A 26,444-nucleotide genomic window follows, 5' to 3' on the forward strand; every position below is an offset into this window, starting at 1 on the left:
CTGAACTAACATAGTTATTTTGTGCTTTTTCCTTATTTGTTGTTTATCATTTATCTGAACATTTTCAGTTCAGCTTTCAGATTTTCTATTACTACAACATGTGCAAGGCTCTTTAAGAAGTTTGGGATAGGTACAGTTACAGTAGGGACATGGATCAAGGTAGCAGGCTCAGAATGGTAAATGGTCTTGCTTTTATATAGCACTTTTCTACCTACTCAAAGGTACTCAAAGCGTTTTACAGTCAGACACAGACACATCCACCCATTCGCTCACAGAAGCACACACACATTCATGCCACACACTGGGTGTCTTGCTCAAGGACTCGTCTTGAGAAGACGTTATTGTTTCACCATTTATTTTAATTTCTATTTCAGCTACCAGTTTTTAGTTAATTTTTTTCCCTAATGATCTTATCTTATCTTATCTTATCTTATCTTATCTTATCTTATCTTATCTTTATTCGTGGTTCTTTCCATGCAAAAAACAGCCACTAGGTGCCGCCAGAGGACTTCAGAAAAAGATGAGACCTCTTTCTGTGTGGGTACTAACTACAGTCTACTTTCTAAAAGTCTCAGTGGTAAAATTTGACAAAGTCAGTTTAAAAAATATATATATACAGTATATACAGTATATATTGAAATATGCAATAATATTTCATATGTAAGTTGAAAAACGATCTAAATCTTGAGGCTCAGGTCTCATTTTATGTTTTTGAATCCATATTGCAAACATGGTACATGGCAAACTTGGCATGTTTCTCCATACAGAAACACATAGTATACAATTAAGGAGGCAGATGGAAAAGAAAGTGGATGCATTATAATATCAACTAATATGCACATGTATCAGTATGCATGCACACCAGGACATGCATCCATACTTGCACACACATTTACACCTAATATGCTTCTGCCTACAACATGTATGCATGTTGCTGGGGTATACAGTATTAAATTACAGGATATATATATATATAAACAGTATCCTATCCTATCCTATTGAGGCAACAAGCTGACACTTGCTCTACATCTGGAAACAACCTAATAAAAGATTCATAGAATTTAGATTATTATTATTTGTCATCTTTTAATGTAAGATTTTTTTTTTAACAGTATAATAACACGGTTTTATTTATTTATTTTTTAACAATGAGATGGATGACAATGTTAAAATGCGTGTGTCCAAAGCACCGGAGTATTTAATTCAGAGCTTTTCAACCTGACGTCACTGGACCAGGCGGCTCGGATTCGACAACATGTCGGGTTGCTAAGGTAGCTAGCCAGCTAGCCAGCTAGCCGGACTTACGCGACTCAATGATGTGGCTGGAGATAAAAAACGGGCCGGGACGTGCCAGCGATAGAACAACAAGGGCTTTGCGCAGATGAATCGATTATGTCAGAAACTGTAAGAACAGGAGAACGGTGAGTTGGGCCTGTCCTGGTCACTATGCTAGCTCCAGCTAATACGCTAAGCTAATTAGGTGGCGTTAAGCCGTCGGCTACCTGCAGCATCAGCACCACTGCCTCCTGGGCTAACGCTGCAAACTTGTAGCCTCTCAAACGTGACGATTAAAGGCAATGCCAGTGAGCTTGAAGCTGATGCACATGTTAGTGCGGCTCGTAAAAAAACAAACAACTGCTGATTAGCTGAGTTTGCACATGCAGACAGAAATACACCTGCAGCCTTTTCTACTTTACTGTAGTTGCACAGCTTCTTAGGAGGACTCCCAGTTTACCCTCGGGGGGTTTCTCATGTCAGTAGATGCAGTAGGTCTCACTTCTAACCCTGAAGTGAGCGTGGAAGGACTTTCACAGTCCTGCTGGGGACCGTGCTCTTTGATATGATAAGATTATTTTTGATATAAGGTTTTATTCGTCACGTGCACAGGTATACACAGTACAATGCACAGTGAAATGTATTTTTTACCTGCAGCCACTAGTAAAAGAAAGAAAGTATTACAGTAGAAACAATAATAATTACACACACCACAAAACGTGAAAAGATTTATATAGTTATCAACCTATAACTGAGAAAAATGAAATATAAACTGTAAAGTTGAAGTGTAAACTTACAGGTGATAATAATTATTTCATCGTGTAGATTCAGGTAGTTCTGTCTCCTACATGTATAAAAAGGATTTTCAGCACCGCAGATATTTTTGCTTGTCAGCACAGGAAAATATAAGATAAGTTATGCCTTTATTCATCCTGTAATGTGGAAGTTGTCATTGTTAACAGCAGCAGAGACGTTCAGCATCACAGACAGTGCACCCAGTGCACATATGGGTGGACTAAAGAATAAAAATATAAGAATATTACAAACAAACATGGCAGTGTTCAAGTAAGAAGAACGGTGACATAGATAGATAATAAGGATAGGAAAAAATATTGATATGGAAATACACCACGATGTTTTTTCTTCTGATACAATAACGTGTTTGAAAATCTTAATATCGATTTTGAAAGATTAAGAAAAAGTTATGTTTTGGGCCGATCGTGAACAACTTCCACACCACCAGAACCTTTTCTGTAAATGGATCATTTGGATTTATATAATTTTTTGACTCCAACTCTTTCAAATAGTCCGGGAATAGTCCATGTCAGAGATTCAACCTGCACAACCACAAAAAAACAGCACCACGTTTTTAACCTTCGGATCAACTGTGTGATGGAACCAATTACAATCAGAATCAGAATTACTTTATTGATCCCAGGAGGAAATTACTTTTCTTACAGCAGCTCCAACCCAAAGTGAACCAGTGTCAGAATAAGTAGTGTCTCTGGATGATAGCAAATAGTGTCAAACTAGTTCTGCTGTTTTTTGTTGAAATGAGTGTCCAGATACAGTTAGCCAGCTGATTAGCCTCTCAGGAAGCGTCAATGCTCCTTTGTGTCTCTGTGGTCCAGTTTCATGGAGGACGTCGATCGTTGCACTGTGACAGATGTATTGTATTGCCGTGATGTATTGTTCTTGAAGCTGTTTATTCTTGTTGCCTAATCAGGATCCCCTCAGGCTCATTACCACAGATTAAACATGGTGCGAGGAACACCGCACCGTCAGGCATATTTCTTTACTAGCGCTCAGTGGAAATGACTCTCACATCCCACACTCATTAGTTGCATCTCTGAGAGATAACGCTCGGCTTTTCACACCGTCTCCGTCATGTCCACAAACACACAGGCTTCCCAGTGGACGTCAGCTTATGGACGCACCATAAATGTGTGAAGGAACTGGAGTGAATTTGTTCCTGATTAACACTTGTAGAGGAGTGAAGAGGTTTATTTTTGTTTCACGTCTGGGCTCAGTTTTATATATTTGACGCAGACGAGGAACAACTTCTCATTCGCGTCATCGAGAGCTTCCTGCAAACAATGCCGAGCGGTGTCAGGCTCCAGAGAGACCCCTGAACTGATTGGATCGGGCGTCTTTCCGGCTGTGATGTTGGAAACACTTCAACCTGTGTCGCCGTAGGTTTCGGTGCCACGTTGGTTTGTTAGGTGAAGTGTGGATTACAGTGTAAAAGAAGTCCCGAAAACTGTTGTGGATGGAAAAAGGCCCGGTCTACCTTTACATTTTCAATTATTCATGGGTAGACTCCAGCAGCATTACTCTTAACTGATGTGGTGTTGTGACCGGGCTCTGACCTGTCTCTGAAAGTGTCAAAGAGGCTTTTTAATTGCAGTTTCTCATCATATTTGTTTGTTTTTTTTTTTTTTCCCATAGAAAATGATCCGTATTGGATAATAGCGTTTCTCACGTTACTTATTAAGGACTTGAAAGAAATCTCCAAACAGCTGTGTTTTTTTTACCTGTGGTCCCACCTCACTTCTCAGTCAGGGTGGAGCCAAACCAGTGTTTTTCCACAATTTTAAAGTTTTAAATCTTTCCACTGAGATCCCACATGAAGACAGACAAGCAGTTGAAGCGTCACTCACCATTTTCACCATTTTGAGAGTTTTTGCAAACTGGACAGTCGGTCAGTTAAGGAAGGACACAAGCAGATTAACCCATAATATAATGATTTGTCGAAGTCCTCTGCAGAGTAATTCAGAATAGACTTAGACTTTATTTGTCCCAGGAGTGAGTTTCCACTTGACTGTACGTACAGTATATTCAACACAATAAGAAAGTGCTCAGATCAACATCGACTTATGACATTAGACATTGAAAATTGTGGACATGGATGACGGACGCAGGGCAGAAATTGAAACAAAAAACTGTCATCGGGGTGTTTTAGTTTAGGGTCGGGTATCTCCGACCTGATGGTGGTAGGATGGGTTGTTGGTTGTGAGGTTGTGTGTGGGAAGAGCGATGATTGTGGAGGCAAAAGTGTGTGATGCGTGTTAATTTTGTGTGTCTGTTGGAGGCTGAAAACACGGCGTAGAAGCAGATGGAGCAGTAGAGGAGGATCGGTTGTGTGACGCTCTCGTAAAGGAGTAACAGCAGGTGGTGGTGGGGGTGTGATGTGGAGTGCTTTCAGTTTTCTGATTGCTGACAGCTGTTGTTGGCTACTTTTCTGTATTTCTTGTGATGTGTTGATCAAAGCTGAGTTTATTGTCAGAGTGATTCCAGATATTTGAAATTGTTCCACAGATTCAGCGGCCTGGTTTGTCGATAGTGACGTGGAGCTGTGTTGATGGGGGGGGGACTGAACACTGTTTCTTTGGTGTTGCTTACTTAGTGAAAATGGTTGTTGGAGCACGACTGGGTGAAATGTGTGACTGTGTTGTGTTAATCCAGAAGAGAAGTAGTGGCAGAGAGAAGTGCGAGTAGGACTGAGACACTTTAAAAATGTCTGGATATTTTTTGTAACTTTACTTCCTCATTCTTACACTATTTTTAAGATTGTTTTATTTTTCTCTTATTCTGATTTTTATTTTTTTCTTTGAATCGTATTCTTATGTCTGTGTCTGGTCACATTTATGTTTTCTGTTGTCTTGAGACTCTTGGACAAAACAATTTCCCTTTGGGGATCAATAAAGTAATCTTGAATCTTGAATCTTGGATCTTGGATTGTTCGTGTCGTCTGAGTATTACATCATATTGCATTGAATGCTTCTCATCATAGCTGTAGAAAAAGGTTTAGAGGGCATCGTGTCTCAAAGTGATTTAGATTTCCATGATCTAAATACGTACATTTCAAGATTGGAGCAGAATGTGGTGAATCGTAGCCTGATCTCTCAATTAGTTAACACATGAGAATCAGGTTCAGTCTTGAAATGGAAAAACAAGAAAGGCTAAAGGGATCATGGAACATTTGTATTGTCATCATTTGTCAACAGGGTTCGACTATGGTCTATGGAGATTCACCCAAACGACAGCTATTAGTTATAAATGTTTGTTATTGATAATGTGCCACCACATATTCCATGTAAGCCTTGTGAAATGTGTCGTGTGGGGACGTCCCGACAGGGTCAGGGCTTCGGTTTGAGGCAGATCTGAGCATTTTTTTTAATAATTGGAGCAGTATTGTGCTTCAGACAGGCATGATCTTTTATAGTTATTTATTTTAGAGGTGCCATAAACCGAAAACCATGTCTCAGTGGAGTCAAAGCGTCTTCTGTTTTAATGGCAATTGTCTGCTACAGTCTACAATTGTCTACAATTGCCCCTGAGAACCTTTTTCAGGCTCTGCTTCTACATACATGCATCGCTGCAAATCCTGAAAGCCGGTCGTTTTCCATGCTCGATTTAAGCCAGATCTTCAGGCGCCTCGGTGCAGAGAGTAATGCGTTGATGGACAGAGGAGAAACACACAGCTGAGCCCCGTGGAGCTGAATTTGATCTGCAAATCAATATGATATCTGTTGTAAAAAAAATATTAACTGAAAATACTTTAAAAGAAAACTAACTGCATGTAAGGTGTTTGTTTAGAATGACTTAATCCCTTATTGTCATACATCTTTGCTCTGATTGGATGTTGGAATTGCTTGCAGAAATTTGTCCCTCAATAAAATCCAAATGGAGTGTAACCAGACTTATATTATCATAAGAGCTGACTTTAGCTATGCCAGGCTAGAAATCTGTAATCGTCACTTACCACAGCGTGTTTGGAACAACTTTTCTATTCACAGGATCAGTGCAAACATCGTTCTTGTTCTGTGAAATTAACCCTCAAGCATCCTTTTAATTTACTACCGTCTTGTAACCTTAGCGGACAAAAATGTCCTTGTCCAAAATATAAAAACGTAACGGATTCATATTTTTTTCAGTTTTTTTCCTGCATAAATCTTTTAAACCAATTCAGCACTTTACAAAACTACCAAAAATGAAATCCTTTTGAGGAGTTTTAACCCTCTAAATACCAGTTTTACTTGAAATCACTGTTTTTACGGAAAAAAAAAGGAAAAATTATCTGTTTTCTATAAAAGTAATGTTGGATGACTGGGTGTTTTTTTTCCAGATCTTCTAATCTTGGGTTTGACCAAGATTATCTAAAATATTGACTTGATTGGATTATTAGTTTTTGTGTAGCATCAGATTTAAAATTTACTACCCTCTTGTAACCTTAGCAGACAAAAATGTCCCATTGACTTCCATTATAACAACATTTTTTTTTTTGATCTCTCAGCCACGGCACAACAAAATAATTCATTCTCGAATATTAGGGTTTAATTCAGGAGAAAATTGGCCAGATTTGTCATTTTTTTAGTGTTCAATGCTAAAATCAGCCATTTTTCCATTGCAGTCTCCATCAGTGTTGTAAATTGTCAATGGAGTGAAATGAGCAGACAACCAAGCATTTTCAACTTTTGTCCGGTATTTTTGTAAAGTGCTGAAGTGGTTTAAGAGATTTATGCAGAAAAAAATACTAATCCATTAAGGTTACAAGAGGGTGGTAAATAATTTTCACAGTGTTCTGTTGACCTATTGGAATTAATGTGTTTTGAATTTCAAAATTTGTGTAGAGATAGACTTTGTTACAAAAAATTGTGCCATATGCACAACCAAAATGGCAGCCAAATGAAGAGGACATTGGACAGAAATGTCCCTAAGGTTGCTTTAGGGTTAAGGTGATTTGTGTTAGTTACATTTAACACGTCATCATCTTTGTGGGAACGTTTCTCTTCGGCGCGAAGGAAGGAAAAAGCGGCGGTCAAGGAACTTTTTGCTCATCAAAAAGTCACCACGAGGTGCAACAACCTTCCTACATTGTTAATGGATCTCAGTGAGCTGCAGAGCTGCAAAGGTGCAGAGTTTCACTCCTGCAACATCACTTAGCACATGGCGGCGAAGGGCCAATTAGACCCACGGGTGTAACGTGAGGAGCAGCTGGTCCGTGGAGTTAGAACCGACACTCTTTGAGATCCGTGTGACACAACAGTCATGCTTCTTAAATCAGAAGTGCAAGTCAAGAGGTATTGTGCAGCTTGTCTAATACCGAGGATAACTAGTCACCTGAATAATATATAAGTGTGACATCAGTGTTGTAAAATAGGGGTTTTCTGTTACGAGTGACGAGGTCGTCTCTCCTCTAAGTCGTCGCCGTGTCGAGCATGTGTCGGCGCTGCTGAGGACAGTGAGGTTTGTAACTCGGCACCTCGGGTTTCGGATGTGCTCCCCGGTCCCGCTGCTTCCTCACGGGCGCCGCCGCTCACCTGGTCCCAGAGGTGCAGTGGTCAGGCTGACACACGAGCTGCCGAAACAGCAGCTCCGCTTGCACGTTTCCTTCCCTCTCCCCTGGGTTATATCCTGCCAGGCAACGCCGCTCACTCTCCTCATATCTCTTCTGTGTGCACACACCTTGCGACTGTTTGCGTTATCGGCACAAACAAAGCTTTAGCTTCTTCTTTTTTTTTTTTTTTTTTTTTTTTTTTAACCAACCAGCCTTTGAAAAAAAAAAAATGTTTGTTCACACCTTTCAGCCCCTGCCATGGCCGCCGGTGTCAGCATACTGAGTGACCTGCCTTACTCCGTGAGTGGAGTCCGCACTGGAGAGATCAGCTCAGACATGGAGACAGGTAGGACAACTCTGCAACACAGAAACACAGAAACACAAACTGGAGCTGCTCCTGCTTTTTATGTGGTGATGACACGGCACAGGACCCTAAACTAAAGTTAAACTGCTTCTTTTTTTATACAAAGACAGTATTTTAAAGTGGGGCTTGTAGAGGAAATTTTAAGCAATTAGACTAAACTATATTAATCTCTGCAGTTTTGCACGAAACAGATATGACTGGTGTTGTATTTGATTAAAGCTGGTGGTTTAGGAGTTAAGAAATACATGCTCACACGTAGGATAAACTTAAATAACTTTTGTTTTAGAATATTCTGGGTTTTGTGTATCCTGGATTGGCAACAACAGCAAACAGTAAATTGAATCGTAAATGCCTCAGTAGTAAAGATGAATGAAATTCCTTCTATGTGCGACAAAAAAAAACATTTGCAGAAGTTACATTCAAGAATCAAAATTATACAGTTTAGAGACAAACTGATTAGACTTAGACTTTAATGATCCATGAAGGAAATTACTTGGTCACAGTAGCTTAGTTGAACATAATAGTAAAAAAAAAAAAAAGAAAGAAATGAAATTGGATTAAAATAAAATAAAAAGTTAGTATTATCTATTAAAATGAAATAAACGCTGTAATGTAAAAAATTACAGAATTAGCATTCTGAACAAAAGTACAAAAGTAGTCAATAATCTGAAGATGAATCGCTAATGAACTATTCGTCAGCGCATTTTGTGTGATTTGAGAACAAAATTATTTTAGGCTGGGAGCGATTTTACTTGAAATATTCTGCTGGATCCTTCTGTCTCTAAAATGTTTCATCATGAGCTCCAGAAATTAAATCCAGCCCTGGCTATAAGACACTTTTAAAGAACACTAGATAATAAGTAAACTAGTAGAGAACGATGTTCAGCACATGTGTCTTGTTGTAGCCTTCTCTCTCTCATCTTGATGTCAGTCAGGCTCCTCCGGCCTCAGTGAGCCGGCAGTATCATCTCACCTTTTGGCTTCGGTTTGATGGTGGACCGGCTATTGAATTGTTGAGTAGCCTTCGTGCCTTAATGCTTTGTCTGTACCCAGTGTGTACAAAGCCCCTGCGTTATTACTGATCGTCTGTTATCGATTATACCGTCATTCATATCCTGTTCCATTAACAGTCTAGTTGATCCAGCTGCTTCCAGCCGTGGGCTGTCTTGCTTTTCTTTGTTTCGTTTTGTCATTAACGAGATGTTACGGCACAAATTAGTCAGACGGGTCACATGTTACACTGTTATTTTCTATTCTACTGTGATTGTTAAGGACAAATATATCCAGTCAACGTCTGATCTATTCTCAAAAGTGTGTTACAACATGTGTGTATTTAATCTAAACAGTGACAAACATTATGCAGAATGCAGTGCACATGATACACGCACACAAAACATGTTCGGCTGATGCATAAAATTAAATATTTACCTCCTTAAAGTGCTAATCTCATTTAATAAATGTCAGCTATGCCACTATCTATTTATTGGCCAGTGAGTTAACACAATGGTGACTGAGCCTATGACCTACTAATGAAAGAACTGTGATGAAGTATTTTCATTATTACAAACTCCATGTTTGTCACAACATCTGTTGTAGCTGGAACCTTCTGAACTGTTATCAGGCAGTAGGCGACGGGTTCCAAGGTTGTCGTGAAACCAAGGGAACATTACTTCTAGTGCTGCAGCTTCACTCCAAAAGCTTTGACTGGTAAAAAACCATAGACTGTATAAATATGGAAAACATGTCCCCATGCCAAGCCAATCCTGGGGACACGGGCAGCGCCATCTTGCTGATGACTCGACCGTTTTTTGGTTTAATTAATATTACGCTTTTTTGCATTACGTGCTCTACCTTCACCAGTTGCAAGAAAATGTTGGATTATACACTGTACTTATTCTTAAAAATCTCCACGGGACCTTTTTTTATGGAGGGGTTGGCATGGCAACTGGTGGTCGCTATTGTGCCACCTCCTGTTTCCATAGCGTCAAATAACGAACGAAAGCAAAACATATCCAAACAATTGACACTTGAACATGCATCAACATTATATTAACTACCTAAAATGACAAAAGCCACCCCTGAAAAAATTTGTTTGATGTGTATTTTAGTGTTTTAGTTTGGCCCAAGTCCCATCCACTAACATGGAGGAGGTGGAGCTTATGACCTATACTGCAGCCAGACACCAGGGGGAGCTCTACTTGCTTCGACTTCACTTTTGCGTCCATCTTTATACAGTCTATGGTAAAAACACATTTTGACATTTTTTCATGAAGTTATCACAGTGCATTATATGAATGAGGTAGCGTCGAGCTACAACGTGCTACAACGGTAATTTTTAGACAGCAGGTCAGTTAAAAATATTTCAGTGAATAACTGAACAAGGAGCGGCCACAGTGAGTAGGTTGAAGAGCTGCAGGCGACAGGCTGCACACCACTTGTCAGTGATGTAACCAGCTCTTTTCACTGTGCACTGGTGTTCACTGACTCATTGCATGTGCTGCAGAAAATCTGTTTATGGGCACTGAAAAAAAAGTTCCGCATTCGCTGTTATCACCAGTAGCAACAGGTGTCCCCAAAAGAGTAACGCTTAACCGTCATCTACGGCGCTGTTGGATAACGTATGCATTCAAAATGTAATAAGCTTTCAATCACTACCATAACTACTTAATTATCACCACTATTCCTTTAATGTCTAGATCACGTGAACCTCTCAACACTCAATTTTTTTCTTCAGTCTTCAAGAATATTGGAATTAACATGAAGCAAATGAACGGGTGCATTGTACATCTTAAGCAGCCGTTTATGCTGATGTCATTTGCTGCATTTAACTTTGTGCGAACCACTTGCCTATTAATGATCCAATTAAAAGCAGAGAAAGGCGCCTCATTGTTAAACACCGGTCGACGCTGCACCAGATGCACGGGCCTTTAAAAAAATAAACAATACAATAACTGCATTTTAATCTTTCAGTTACAAGCCGCCCGCCTCAGATCCCTGCTGTGTTTGCCTCTGTGTGTGTGTGTGTGTGTGTTTGTGTGTGTGTGTGTAAAACGTGTGCGCGCAGCACCGGCCCCCCCCCCTTCCACCTCCCACTGACGACTTTGGAAACGGTCGTCATGGCGACACTTCAAATGGTGCTGATGAACTGATCAGCAATAGGTGATTGTTGAGCGATGATTCACCGCGGGCGCGGAGCCGTTGAGCCGGGGGCTTTTGTCGGTGCAGAGATGCTGGGAGTGCACGGCGCAGCCCACACTGTGAGATGCAGCAGCAGCAGCAGCAGCAGCAGCAGCACAGAGGACGCCGCTCCTTAGCTGGGGAGCTGATGGCCAGCGTGAGGTGGCGCAACCGCCGGCACTCGGACATCCTGCTGAACGTCCTGCAGCGCAGACGCAGCTCTGCCCTGGAGATCCTCTCCTCCTCCTCCCACAGAGTCATGGTGGCCCTCAGTGTGAACCAGCCTCAGCCCCACACAGAGCAGAAGACCAGGAGATGTAACCAATAAGGAGCAATTAACTAGCGCTTTGCATTTAGAACGATGACTTAAGTGTGGCTTAAAAAACACAACCGACTGTTTTCAGATACATTTTCCTCGTGTTTCTTTTTCTTTTTTTTCTTTTTTTTTCCCCAGCCAATGCAAGGGTCCCTACTGCAAAGTACACCAAGATGGGGGAGACCCTGAGGCATGTCATCCCCGGTCACATGCAGTGCTCCATGGCCTGTGGAGGGAAAGCCTGTAAATATGAGAACCCCTCTCGCTGGAGTGATGAGGAGCAAGCTATCAAGGGACTCTACTCGTCCTGGTACGTTGGTTAGTCTTGGTAGTGTGCATGTATACTTTGTCTCTCGGGAGCTGCTCCCAGTCACAGCTGGTCACCGAAGTCCATATCAATAGTTTTATAAAAAAAAAAAAAAAAGTCAATATATTTCTTGTTTTCCATGTTTTTGTTTTTTGACTGTAACCATGTCAATATTTTTAAAATGGAACAATAGAGAAAGTCACGTCTGTAGTTTTAGTGTGTGGTTTGGGATGTGTGTGAAGATCCCTTAATCCCTAATAAAACCTAATCAGACTTTTCTTTCACTTACAGGATTACTGACAACTTGCTAGCCATGGCAAGGCCTTCGACTGAAATCATAGAGAAATATAATATAATTGAACAATTTCTAAGGTACAGTCTCGTTCTTGTTTGCTTTACTCTTGTGCGGTTCCAGACGTCGGCGTTTGGTTATTGTGGTGTTGACTTATTGTGGCCTGTTGTGTGGACTGCTGCTGTGCTCAGGTGCGGTTTGAAGACGGTCATTAACCTACAGCGACCCGGAGAACACGCCAGCTGTGGCAACCCGCTGGAGCAGGAGAGTGGCTTCACTTATCGACCCGAAACTTTCATGGAGGCAGGCAGTGAGTTTTCATATCGGCTGACTGGTTTAGTACAACATGACCCAAACAAATACACACACGTGGTTATTTTGGTAGTCGTTAGATAAGTGAAGGGAGATTGGCTACATCTAAACTTTGCCTACGGGCCGTTTGTTCAACTTGCACAATGTTCTGGCTTCAGAAAGAGTAGGCATGGCTTGGTGCTACAGCATAGGTCTTCAACAGGGGGTTCGTGACCCCTAGGGGCTCCGCAGAGGTACTGCAAGTGAGTCGCAAAATCTTTTGGTTGACATTTTTATATATGTGTTTTTAATTTTTCTTTACAAATTTAAATTTCTTTTATTATACGTAAACCAAATCAATCCAACATATTTTAGTAAAGGAGTAATGGAGCAGTTGGCATGGCAACTAGTACTCGCCATCGTGTCGCATCCTGTTTCTGTAGCGTCAATAACTGAAACAAAACTTATCCAAACAAATTGACACTTGTACATGCATCAAAAATATATTTACTGCTTATGTATATTCTATCTTATTTTTTTAGTAAACCCGAGTTTTAATGTTTTAGTTTGGCCCAAATCCCATCTCCTAACATAGAGGAGGTGGAGCTTATAATCTGTACTGCAGCCAGACACCAGGGGGAGCTCTACTTGCTTTCACTTTCACTTTTCACTTTAGAAGAGCAGTTTCGTTGACGCACATTTGCAGCATTTTGGTAAACGCTGAAATCTTGTCCAATTTAGCCTTGTGTCTGTTTATACTGCCCGTAGATTTCTTATTGGATTCCACCGGCGATGTTCCTAGCAACTGATTTATTAACTATTGAGACTTGAAGCAGTTGGCACTAAGAATGTAGTAAAGACTTACCATGTGACCTGTTAGACTAGGAAGCTTTCTGGATTTTCATATAATTTAAGGAGGAATCTGTATGACTAACCCGTGTTTTGGCTTTCTACATAAGCGTGAGAAGCGGTTGCAGGTATGGCGTGACAGGCAGAATTAACATTTCCCTCAGAGCCGTCAGTGTTTTGCCTACATCCAGATTGTGATGTGGTCCCTAGTAACCGAGTAATTCCAGAGGGATTTCACATATGTTTTGTGTTTGAAGGGTGGTATTCTTGACTCCTCTTCCTAACAAGCTCTCCTGAGACGTTAAGCAAGTTGACATTCAGTAGAACGTCTCCAGCATAAACACTGGCTTTTTAATGCACAAGTTCTTCACCAAAACCAATTATGTATCAATCAGTGAGCTGGACATTTTGAAGATCTTCCATTTGACTTTACAGAAAGTTCCTTCCTGTTTCTATATAATCTACAAGAAACAGTTAAGGTCTACGGTACAGAACTGGCTTAGGATACTAAGCATTTGTTGGAAGGATCTTTTCATGGATGCGTTGACAGGAAATTGTAGGCTCTGCCCTTTAATCATAAAGGGAGATAAAATGTAGATGATTATATATCTCAGTCCTTATCTATTATGCACAAAATGAAATACGCAGTACTCCTTTTATGTTGTGCTGAGAATTTAGAGAAATTAGTCTATTGAAGCAATTTTTCTCAAGAGGTGTAAGTGGAGCAGTGTTCCCTTAGCAGCCACACTCTCTATACATATCACACAGGATGAACCCTTTGGGAGAATAATAGACTTCCACTTTGCTGTCAGCTGTCTTCTCTCTCATACCCAAATCGTTTCTTATTTTTAATTCACTTAATTTGTTATTTTTTTCCATTGTGAGATTGATCTTATATCACCGTAAGGGCAACGGTTACTTGAAACACAACGGTAACGTTTCTATTTCTGACTGATGAAAAGATTATCACACTTACTCAACACTGCATGTAGATGAGTCAGAGTTTTTGATTTATTTACAATGAGCGGGGCAAAGTTTTAAGCGTCTCTTACCCACATATATCTTCGGTGATGGAGCACGTTAGAGATCACCTGAGGGCATCCATGGGGTCTTGAGAAGTATTAAAAAGTCTCATCACGACTTTATGAGGTTTTAAAATTTGAAAGTAGTTTTGAGGTAAACTTTGAGTTTGAAAAAGTGTGTGAATTTGTTTGTTTATTTAAAAGCAAAGACGAACTGGTAACATAAAAACAGCCCTACTGAAAATGCTGTATATGCATTAAACTACGGTAGTTTTGAGTTTTTACAAGTGTTTATGCACTAAACACATGTTCAGACTTTGCCTTTGATTTATTCTCCCAGCCTGTTTGAATTCTGTTGTATGGTAGTGATCTATAGTCTTTAACTAAAACTGTTAAGTTAAAGGTGTAAATGGTTACAATTCGAAGTGGTGGTGAGGTATTAAAAAATATTGAGAAGTCTTAAAATGCTATTGAAATAACTTCAGTATTCCTGTATGTACTTCACTTAACTAAATCTGCCATGATGCACCCACTGTCTTTGTGTTTTTCAGTCTATTACTACAACTTTGGGTGGAAGGACTATGGCGTGGCGTCTCTGACTACAATCCTCGACATGGTGAAAGTCATGTCATTTGCTGTGCAAGAGGGAAAAATGGCTGTTCACTGCCATGCCGGTCTTGGAAGAACAGGTTTGTGACACCAGCATTAAAGTGGCATAACTTAGCACCATGTTTGTTCTTTTAAAAATCCATTTTTTTATTTTTTTATTTAAATTTTGCACCTTCTCTCATTTAGGGGTGTTGTTGGCTTGTTACTTAGTATTCACGACCCGAATGAGTGCAGACCAGGCCATCCTGTTTGTGCGAGCCAAAAGACCCAACTCCATCCAGACCAGGGGCCAGCTGCTGTGCGTCAGGGAGTTTGCCCAGTTCCTGGTTCCTCTGCGCAATGTGTTCTCCTGCGCGGAACCCAAAGCGAGCGCCGTCACCTTGTCCCAGTATCTTACCCGGCAGCGCCACCTGCTGCACGGCTACGAGGCTCGCCAGATGAAGAACGTGCCAAAGATCGTCCAGCTCGTGTGCAGGCTCCTCATCGACATCGCTGCCAACAGGCAGGTGGTGGTGGAGGAGGAGTGGCTGGAGATCCCCGACCTCACGGCCGAGGTGGAGAAGACCGTGTCCCAGCAGGCTCTCCAGCAGCTCGGTAAGGAGATGAGGGGGAAAGGAATCCCCGTTCTACCTTGTTCATCTCAACCTCTCAGTCCACCAGCACCACAGTCCAGACCGGCTCACGATCAGCCTCTCGCCAGCGACAATGAGCTCGACCCTCTGTGGAGGCAGCAGAACGTGGAAAGCCCTCCGATACCTTTTCCGTCCAACACCCGAAGCCTCAGTGATTCTGCTCTTTACGCTGCTGTGGAGCGGCAGCGCCATTTTGAAACCCTGAAGAGAAACAAATCAATCAAGTGTCCGACAAGGCGTTCTTTGTCCCACAGCAACCTCACCGCCTGTAACTCTCCCAGATTTTGTGACCTGTCTCCTCAGGACATTATCAGCAGCGTTCAGGAACCTGAATCTACAGAAGCAAAGCGAGACACCGGATCCCCTCTTTTAAAAACGCTTCACAAGGGACAGCACAGGTTTTCTTTAGATCTTTCTGATCAGGGAAGAAAATCCCACTGCACCCCCACATTCCCAGCCTTATCAACGAAGAGCCAGCTGGTAGCCAGTGAGGAGGATGTGTCAATGGATGGAGGAGGAGATACCACAGAGGTTCCTTTCATCACCCTCCAGTCTGAGCTCTCCCCAGAAGGCAGACGTCTGCTGGTGACCAGAGCTTTGGCCATGGACCTGATTGACAAGGATCTCACCTCCAAGGTCTCAGAGTGGCAGGTATAACCTTTTATTTACATTCCTCCAGCCTCTTTAAATCTAACCTAATACTGACAGGTAGCGATTTGAAACTTGTTTAGATTACTGTAATGATTTTCCCCGGCTACTATTATTTCCTCCTCAGAAACAGATTTTGGACGCCCTGTTTATAGATGAACACTGTGACAACTGTGCAGCAGAATGAAAAGAATCTCTTAACTCAACAATATGTCCTCATTCTCTAAAAAAAAAGTCTACCATAGGTAGCTGACAATGTAGATTAATTTGGATTTCCATGCAGAACTTTCCTTCTCATTATATTGTCAGGTTGAATTTATGTATTTATGGACTTCTTCAAACAGTAGCACTGACATACTGTATCAGAAAGGACATCATTTGTTTGAGTAAAGCCAAATAAAAAAAAAACAGATGCCCCTATAGCACCACCAGGTGGATGCAAAGGTCAGCGAGTGGGAACAGAAAGTGTGGGAATCAGTGTTACCAGAGGCACCAGCATCAGACGAGATGATCCATCAGTCCCATTCTTGTGAAAATTGCGTATCTTTTAGAGAATTTCTTCACATTACACACGAAAATCCACTTGGACTCAAAGGGGAACGCCTTACATTCTGGTGTCCAAAGGTCAAAATCCGTGTGATGTCCCAATCCATAACTCACGTATCTCATATGACGAACTTTCACATAAATGTCGAATAAAATAAAATTTAGTAGTGACATTTTGCCCAAATGTCAGCCAACAGCCCTGCACTATATCCCCCTTCACGATGTTCAAAGATCAGTTGAACTGATGATAATTTTGGAAGATGCAGTTTGTGGTTCTGTTAAACTGGATTCAACTAAATGTTTCTGCTCTTCAGCATTGCCTTGCAGGTTGTTAAAAATAATAGGAACATGTGTCCACAGTACAATGCACTAGTACAAAACAAATGCAGAATGCCATAACCTTAAAGAAGCTAAGATTTAGTGCAGGAATGTTATGCATTTGTTTCCACTAGTGTACCTCCTACACTATTAGATCAGTCTGAAGAGATATGTGGGTGTGAACTGAGACTTCAGCTGTTTCACTGTTAGATTTGTCTTTGTTGCAATGTGCAGACGGAGCTGAACTCCAAAGAGGGGGCGTGGGAGAAGCTGTGCACAGAGAGAGACCCTCTGGTCCTGTCCTGTCTGATGTGGTCGTGGCTGGAGCAGCTCAAGGATCCAGTCATCAGCAGTGACGATATGAAAGCTCTTAGCGAGAAGAACGTAAACCCGCAGAACGCCCTCGACTCACTGGAAAAGGTATTTTACTGTGATGAGTAAATGTTGTAGGATAATCCCACACTAGTAGGGGGCATTTACAGCTCAGAGATAAAATAAATAAGTAATGAAATCAATGAGTAAGTAAATGTAACCAAGATGAAAGAAGAAACGGGGATAATTACGGTTTCATTTATCTTGACATATTTAAACTGATGTGTGCGCACCATTTTTTTCCCTCATTCATAAAAAGCTAAAATCCCATCCACTGCACCAAACAGTAGAGGGACAGTGGAGCTCATTCTCCAGCAGACTGATTCAGGTCCACTCCCATAGTGAACGCTACAGAACGTCTTTTATACTTTACTCTACCCAGCTGTATAACAGCTCATCTTTTTGTAACAACTACTATGACCAAGCAATTTCCTTTGTGGGTCATTAAAGTCTAAGTTGGTACTTGATAGAACCTCCTTTTCTTGCGTTCCTCATACAGCATTGAAATTTTGCTACAAATATATATACTTTTAACCCATTGAACTCAACAGTAGCTTTGATATTTTTTTTTAGCCTAATAATATGAGAATGAGGAGCTAGTTTGATTTCTATGAAGTGAATTATGTCGAATGTGGTACGTGTCCGTGTCCAGTTTAATTCCCGCAGTGATAACATTCCCAGTGTTGGTCAGCACACTCCTAGTTGGGAGAACAGCTGTGGATGAGGTCAGCAGCGAACCCAGGCCCGCCCTACCCATCAGTGTCAGTGGAAAAGTACACTGGAGTACACAGAGCAGCAACACAACATTTTCCCATGCTCTTCAAAGCAGACGAAAATGGTTATTTGCCCGCTACTGTGCGACTGTGGTGTTGTAACAGGTTAATTTAAATCCGAAACAACACAGCAATGTCGCACAATAACACAAACAAGTGGATAGAGGCAGCAAGCTGGAACTTTTCTCTACAACTGGCATCAACTAAATATAAAAAGCATAGAATTATTGAAAGGTAGGTAGGTATGTAGGTGGGTAGGTTGGTTGGTTGGTAGGTAGGTAATTTATTTTCGGCCCACCATCCACCATCCATAGGTAGGTAGGTAGATTAGTTGGTAATTTATTTTCAGGCTACCGTAGATAGGTAGGTAGGTAGGTAGGTAGGTAGGTAGGTAATTTATCTTTGGGCTACCGTAGGTAGGTTGGTTTGTTGGTAGATTGGTAGGTAGGTAGGTAATTTCTTTTTGGGCTACCATAGGTAGGCAGGTAGGTTGATTTGTTGGCATATTGGCATAGGCAGGTAGGTAGGTAATTTATTTTCGGCCTACCGTAGGCAGGTAATTTATCTTTCGGCTACCGTAGGTAGGTAGGTAGGTAGGTAGGTAGGTAGGTTTGTTGGTAGATTGTTAGGTAGGTAATTTATTTTCATGCTACCGTAGGTTGGTTGGTTGGTTTGTTGGAAGATTGGTAGGTAGGTAGGTAGGTAATTTCTTTTTGGGCTACCATAGGTAGGTAGGTAGGTTGATTTGTTGGCAGATTGGCATAGGCAGGTAGGTAGGTAATTTATTTTCGGCCTACTGTAGACAGGTAATTTATCTTTAGGTAGGTAGGTAGGTAGGTAGGTTTGTTGGTTGGTAGGTTGATTGGTAGGTTGGTAGATAGGTAATTTATTTTCAGCACCCCATCAGTAGGCAGGTAAGTAGGTAGGTAGGTTGGTAGGTTGAAACCAAAGCTTATATGATGCCTGCCCTTTTCCATCTTTCACATCATCATCTCGACAAAACAAAAACGTCAGAAAGAAACAAAGATTAACAATTAAATAATCGCCGATATAACAGTGAAAAAAAAACACAAAAAAGACGACACTGCAACCAATAGTCTTAATGTGGACAAAGTTCTACATGGATCAAATACACGATTCATGAAAGATAAACCAAAGTACAATAACATCCCAAGATGTAAGGATGAATCTGTTGTCATGTGTTCTCCACCCACAGGGTCACAGGCTCACTTTGCTGTGTATTCTCGACTGTGCTGCTCATCTCCTGCCAGTGCCTGAAGAAGTGGAGAATAGTTTTCTGAACCAAACAATTAAAGTGTTTACTAAGGTGGGCCCTCACACACACAGCGTAGTACGTCAAACACAGTGAGTTGTGCGTTTGGTGGGTTTTTAAGACGTCTCCTTTCCTCTCCAGATCGACGCTGCCTCAGAGAAGAACGAGTCCTCGTACATGACACTGAAAGCAATCCTGACTCCCATTCTTCATGAGCTGAGAGACAAAGCCGTGGAGGAGAACGAAGATTTCTAACCAGTCTGACGAGAGGATGTGTTACAAACAGGGTTCCGCTCTCATTTGTGGGCATTACAGCATTAAAAGCCAGTTTCTTTGCGGCGGATACTGCTTAAAATCTGCCAAACCCTTGTTTTTTTGAAGCTATTTGACACTACACCATGTCATTTGAAGTTTTAACTTTCTGTTTTTCCTTTGAAGCTCTTAATAGTACTGCCATTCCCAACGTTAACGTGCCACTGTGGTCGGTTTGAAACATTTGTCGTCCGTTCTACTGTAATAATTGTGAGGGACTAGATGTCGCTTGTATGATCAAACTCGTAGCCGTTAGAAAATGACTAAGAAATGTTTTCATTCTGTTTTTTTTTTGTTGTCTTATTTAAACGTGTAACTCGGCGTTGAGAGCTGTTGGGATGGGGTCTTATTTAAAACCAAAAGATATTTTTACACTGTGCATATGCTACAACGTGTCTTATTTATTCAAACGTTCTAAGTCGCGCCCTTAAAAAAAAAGTTGCTTCGTTCCTCTAGAATGTTTTTGTGCTTTTCTCGAGTCAAATGCAAAATTGTTGGCTGTTGTTATGGCAATGCAAACTCGACAGGCGACAGCGCATTTGCTTTTTTCCAATCAGTTTTGTGTTCTTAATAATTGTGCGTACCAAAAACATGCTGTTCTGTCATACATGTCCATGCACTTGTGAAACGTCAATCTGCCTCTTCTGTTGCGTTTAGCACAACGTCGTCTGCCTCAACTGAAAGGGCCTCTGTCTGCACTCTGTGACGTTGCCTCTCCAGTGTGTGTGTGTGTGTGTATGTTTATGTATGTGTGTATGTGTGTGTGTGGCTGTTGAGAAAAGTATGGACACCGCCTTTCACCTCGTATGTCTCATGTTTGGACATAATGTAATGTAGATCTCTGGACACATGCTGAATGTGGAACACCGATGGTAAATACGATTATAATTACATGAGACATTTTACTGTGGAGACTTTTCAACAAGCACTATTTTTTTCATTGTTACAACTGGCTACTTACAGAATTAAACACAACTGACTGCAGGACGTGTGTGGACCGAGTCTTTGTATTCTCTTTCTTTTATTTTTTTTATTTGATAAAGAAAAGTGAGCTGAGTGGGGAAAACAGTTCACCTCCTTTTAATGTGTGCAAATATTCCATATTCCTCTCTTGAAGTTTCTTGAAGACAATATGTCTGTTGGATCTCATGTTTTGGGGTTTCTGCCCATGTGGGAATAGGAGGAAATCAGGGTGTAGATGCACAGGTTAAGCAATCATTCAAATCTCTTTATAATATCCAGAAAGATATGAGTTTGGGAGAGCAGAAAAAGGTAGAGACAGTCAGGATATGATAGGACTTAATCTGACTCTTCATGAGATAATTTAACAGTAATAAACATACTGTTTTCATCCTGAATTGGTTCATATCTATCTGATTATCTGGTTAACTTTTAATTTTGAACATGTTAGTGAAAATAAACACAATAAAATAAAAGAGATAGACAATACATTAAAAAAAAAACAAATGTTTCCACATGCTTTTTTTGCAAATGTATCTACATGTTCAAAAAGGAGTATGAAGAAGTAAATATATCTCCTCTATCTATATTTTCTTCCATCTCTGTTGTTCTGTACGCTTATTTTATTTTTAGTTTACATTAATCTTATTTTATTGTATGGTTCTATTTAGTTTTGGTTCTTTAGATTGTTTCCCATCTATCTATCTATCTATCTATCTATCTATCTATCTATCTATCTATCTATCTATCTATCTATCTATCTATCCGTCCATCCATCCTCTCCTGTCTGTTAGATGGCGCCAACGAATCCTCAAGCTGGTTCCCAACCCTCAAATAAAACCAAGCGAAGAAGAAGAAGAAGAAGAAGCCGCATCCAGCGAAGAACCACGAAGAAGAAGAAGAAGAAGCAGTGAGGGTGGAGGACCGTCTCGACATGGCAGACAGGTGGGTAGACTGAATTAATCAAACATCTTTAAACGCGTATGTCTTCGCGGTGGGACGTGTGCGCCTGTGTTACTCATACGAATCAAACCACCGGGGCTTATTTTTGGATTTTCGCGGGACAAGCTGCAGCACTTAAAGCCCGAGGTCCGCTCTGTGTCTGTCTCTGCTCCCAGGGACCACCATGCTGGACCGGGCTGCTAGCTAGCTAGCTGCTAGCCGGGCAGGTTGGTTAGAAACTCACAAGGAGCGGCGAGCTGGCGTAGCTAGCTGGACTACGGAGCGACCAGTTTAACACCCCGCTTATCTGTGAGTCCATTAGGGCTTTGTGACCGGGGGGGAGCGTCCAAATGACACGTTGCACTTCTTTACATGCCCAGTCACGTTGGCTAATAACTGACACTAGCTTGTTAGCTTCGGCTGCCTGTTAAGGGAGATCAAGTGTGGACAGGGGGAAAAAATAGAAAATTACATGGGAGTTGTATCTTCACACTGTATAAAAATTAATAGATTAGATGCAACTCTATTGGCTTTGCTTATAATTACGTTCATGCACAAGAAATGCAGCTTGGCTAATATCTATCTATCTATCTGTCTATAGACCAAGTATAGACAGAAAATTTTTAGTCATGACCAGGCTCAAAGGAGATGACAAAGCAGGAGAGACGCAGTGCAAAGCCAATGAAAAATATGTTTATTTAAGTAAAGGGAGTCTTAGCTTCACACTGTATATAAAAAAATAATGTTAATAATAATGGATTAGATGCAACTCTATTGTCTTTGCTTATGTTGTGAGTTTGTGCACAGAGAAATGCAGCTGGGCCGGTTTAAGGCTGCAACAAAACAACAAAAACCCAAATATTCAAATGCAATGACGACATATTCGTCATCAAAATGATACCATGGAATAAGAAACCCATTTTAAACTCTTTTTTTTTTTTACCAGTCATTAAACAGACGTTCACATTCATTGAGCGTAATTAGAGGAGATGTTTGACTGTATCCTGTCATTAATTAGCATGTTTTAGCTTCAGTGACCGTTTACCCTCACATTAACCTAATGGTCATATCTGTGTGAGAGAAAACAAACACAGGAAACTCCACAGAGAAAGACTCCGACTGGACAGCAGGTTAGAACCCACAACCTTCCTGCTGAATGCACTGGAAATCTGCGCTGCCACGCTAGCGGTTAGCATCTGCTCTAGAGTCTCTGTAGAGATCTTTTCTCTTAAAATACCAATAAGAGCTGCAGCCCTAGACAGATTGGCTTAATAATTATGTGATAAGAACATATTTAAGATGGCTATATTACAAAAATACTACTACAGATACTACTAGTATCTGACCTGATGTATTTTCACCTGATCTTGGCGGATACTCTCTCTTTCTCTCTTCTCTATTTCTGGTAGAAACCCTTGTGCATAGTAAAGGTTGAGGCTACATATAAGCATAAATAATTTGAATAAGTACATAAAACCTGCCTCAAAGGCTTCCAAAAGCCTGGGAGTCTCTCATGGTTGCTTCAAGAACTCCTTCCTGTCGCTTTCCTCATCTCGCCGACCGTCAGGCGTCTTATTTCCCTTTGCGATCGCTGTATTTGATAGTAATAATTTTGCTGTCTGTTTGTTTTGCTGATACTGAACTTGGAGGCAATAATTACAGTTTGCTGCCGGCTTTGTTGGTATTTTTTTTTTCTTTTTTCCTCCTTCATACCTCCCTGACATTAGACTGTGTCAGGAGTAACACGGTGGAATCCTAATGAAGTTAAGGCGTTTTAATAGTACTGTGGGACCTAGACGCCATAACCTCCACATGCAGCCGGTGTGAGTCAGTTATACTTGCACCCTCCTTTCACCTAAGCACTAGTAGGCACTGTGTCCTTACTGATTACTTATTGATCCGATTCGAAAACGTGGGGATGGGGGAGCAGCTGGAAATACGCAGCACTTTGAAAACCTTGTGTTTGTTAAAATCGTGCAACTTAACATACAAGTCAAAAACTAACCTATTATGATTTAGAAGACGTGATCCTTGTGTCACTGACAAGTTTGAAGCGTTACAGAAATCCCTTTTTAGCAAGAGTGACGGTTACTTTCCCCATACGCTGTGAGACATCTAAAGTTATCAGATACACCACGGGAGCTGGTTGGGACTTAGTATGACTTGGAGGAATCTGTGACTAATAAGTTGCTGCTAGTTAGAAGAAGGCGTAGTCGAGATAAAGACGTCAATGCAGCCTCACCTATATCATGGTGACTACACCTATAATACACCCAACAGTGGCGGACGCATTGTTGTCGACCAGAGCCGTATATTACAGAGAGTCAGGCCAACTCAAATCATGGGCGCCATGTTTGCTACATCGGAGAGAGGATTCTACAGTAGCAGGAAAAAACCTATGGGGCGGATGTACTGTGTTGAAATAAGTAGTTTATTTTCACCATTAAGGGGCCTATGAATATTAATGCCAGCGTCTGTCAATATGTAAAAGGTCCTCACTTAAATATTCCAGCGTCTACGTACTTTAAATATCTTAAAAGAGCCTGTAAAATGCTTTGTAGCCCAATAGCCTCATCAGTCATAGAGCTGTGTTTACCTTCTCCTCAGTCTCCTTGTTCATCCATCACCGTTAAAAGTTTGAAATTACTCAGAAAAATTATGAATACTCAGAAATAGTGATAAATGAAACTAGTTTCACTGTTGTTTTACATTATCATTATAACATTAGCACGCTAGCCATAATAACTTAGTAGTAACTAAGGCAAAGTTATGTGTCAATTAAATTAGTCTATTTACATTGACATATATTACATGAACACATGGGTTTCACAGTATATATGACGGTAGCTGCAATTTTTCTAAAAGTTTAGTCTAGATAACTAGCTAGCATGAGGCTTGGTTAACTTCAGACTTCATTCATTTGTACAGAGGTGTTGGGTGTTTTTTTTAGATCAAGGTTCACATTAATGATGGTTTGACTTTATTTTTCCTATAAAATCTTAACAAACGTCAAAGACAGACATTGACATTTACTTCACCTAATAGGGAGAAATCAGTTGTCATCCATAATCTTCTGCTTTCATAACTTTCTCTGGTTTCTGTTTTTTCCCCCCATGTTTTCTTGATCCTGTGATCACTGTGGCATGTTTTATCTTTTTAATTCAGTTTTATTCTGTTATAGCCGCTTCTCTGTGGGTGAATATTGGTTAGATGTAGCTAACATGGCGCCCAGGAAACACGTGACCAGCTGAGACCCAATCAGAGATCACTCAGACGGTCCATTCCCTAGTTGGCCAGACTCTGTCTAATATACGGCTCCGTGTTCGACCAGTAGAGGCCGACCCCTGGTGGCGTCTGCTGTGCCTCACACCAGATTGACTAAACGCAAAATATTAATTCATACTAGTATAAAGTACATGTGCAGGATATAGAGATGACACAAAGAAAATGACATGATACTAGGAGCTGCATGTTAGAAAATTGTAGAAAAGCTTGAGACCTGAAGACCCTTCAGGTCTTTGACATAATCAGATCCCAACAGAGAAACTCAACCTGAAGGCTAACGTAGTAACTCGTGCTAAAGAAATGTCGTCTTTCTTTACAATGGATGACGTATCACACGAGGCCCTGGTCGCCCACCTCCTCTGGAGACTCCTTGCTGTACGATTCTGTTTACTCGTTTTATTTCTCCTCGTTAAACTGGACGTTTAAGAACTGGTTTTCAGATGTTATAAGTGTCCTCACCATCCGTCTCTCTTCACAGGCCCGAAGACCCGGGTTCGGTTTTGGAGCATCGTCATCGTGAGTGGATCTGCAGCCCTGTTTGCACTGTGGGATGAGGTAGTAGGTTGTATAGTTTTAGGGTCACACCCGCACTGGGAGATAACTATTCAACCTACTGTCTTTCTCAAAGTGCCACAAACGCATCTCAGTGGATTCTGGACGCCTCGCTCAGCATCGGCCTTTTAACGGATCCAGATGTTGTTGTTTTTTTTTGTTGTTTTTTTCCAGCTGCTCACACAGCGTGAGGTAGTAGATTGTATAGTTTTAGGGTAGTGATTTTTGCCCTGTTTAGGAGATAACTATACAATCTATTGCCTTCCCTGAGTGGTAGAATCTCTTCTGCTCGTTGTGATGCTGTTTGTTATTGTGTCTGACACGTTGGATTTATGGAATGTGCTTTGATGCATAAATGAGTTTGTGAAGATTGTTGTAACTTGTCATGCTGAACAACCCTCCAATAAAATCTGATTCATTCCAGTGACAGAAGCGACTGTGGACTGATGATTTATGAATGAACCACGAATGATGGACGAGCAGTGACGGGAGGACGTTGTCCTGAGTGTCACAGTGTTTAATTTGGGTAACTTCTTTATTCTTTTTAGTTCAGTTAAATTGTCAGAATGGAAGCACAGTATTTAGTTGTTATTCTAGTTATTATTTCTGGTGCAACTGCATGAAAGCAGCATTTTTATGTGTTGTATTTAAGGTCAACTATAAACCTGTCTCACACTAACACAGGACGTCTGGAGAACCAGTTACTGAACAGACAATGATCAACGACAACACTCTTCTAAAACAGATCTCAGGATGAGGACGACCATTGACTTAAATCATTTTACGCTTTCTCTAATCTCTCTAATCATTAGCATTTTTTCATTTTATCCTTTTTGAGTGGACTTGCTTTGTACGTTGTATTGGAAAGGTAGGAAGATACTGCATATTAGGACATGGGCATCACTACTGGAGTTAAATTTTTTTAAATTTTGCACAATTTAAAAGATGCACATTAAATATTACAGAAAAAAATAATGAAATAGTGCAGC

The 26,444-nt window shown here is 40.9% G+C and overlaps 1 protein-coding gene across 2 annotated transcripts; it reads left to right on the plus strand.

Annotated features, from left to right (window-relative positions):
• The first annotated feature begins 1,232 nt into the window (after positions 1-1,232).
• ptpdc1a (protein tyrosine phosphatase domain containing 1a) lies at positions 1,233-20,700 on the plus strand. Of its 2 annotated transcripts, XM_047583805.1 has the most exons (10): positions 1,233-1,421; positions 7,866-7,961; positions 11,611-11,782; positions 12,071-12,151; positions 12,263-12,381; positions 14,785-14,922; positions 15,029-16,125; positions 17,221-17,406; positions 19,348-19,458; positions 19,546-20,700. In XM_047583805.1, exons 2-10 carry the CDS (start codon positions 7,874-7,876, stop codon positions 19,657-19,659), a joined length of 2,106 nt encoding a protein of 701 aa, XP_047439761.1. In that variant the 5' UTR covers positions 1,233-1,421; positions 7,866-7,873; the 3' UTR covers positions 19,660-20,700. The 2 variants fall into 2 exon arrangements, with proteins under 2 accessions (XP_047439761.1, XP_047439762.1); XM_047583806.1 differs by lacking the exon at positions 1,233-1,421 and having other exon boundaries at positions 11,044-11,782.
• The last annotated feature ends 5,744 nt before the right edge of the window (positions 20,701-26,444 follow it).

Source organism: Mugil cephalus, chromosome 4 (genome assembly GCF_022458985.1).
Source record: "Mugil cephalus isolate CIBA_MC_2020 chromosome 4, CIBA_Mcephalus_1.1, whole genome shotgun sequence".
In the NCBI taxonomy this organism is placed as follows: domain Eukaryota; kingdom Metazoa; phylum Chordata; class Actinopteri; order Mugiliformes; family Mugilidae; genus Mugil; species Mugil cephalus.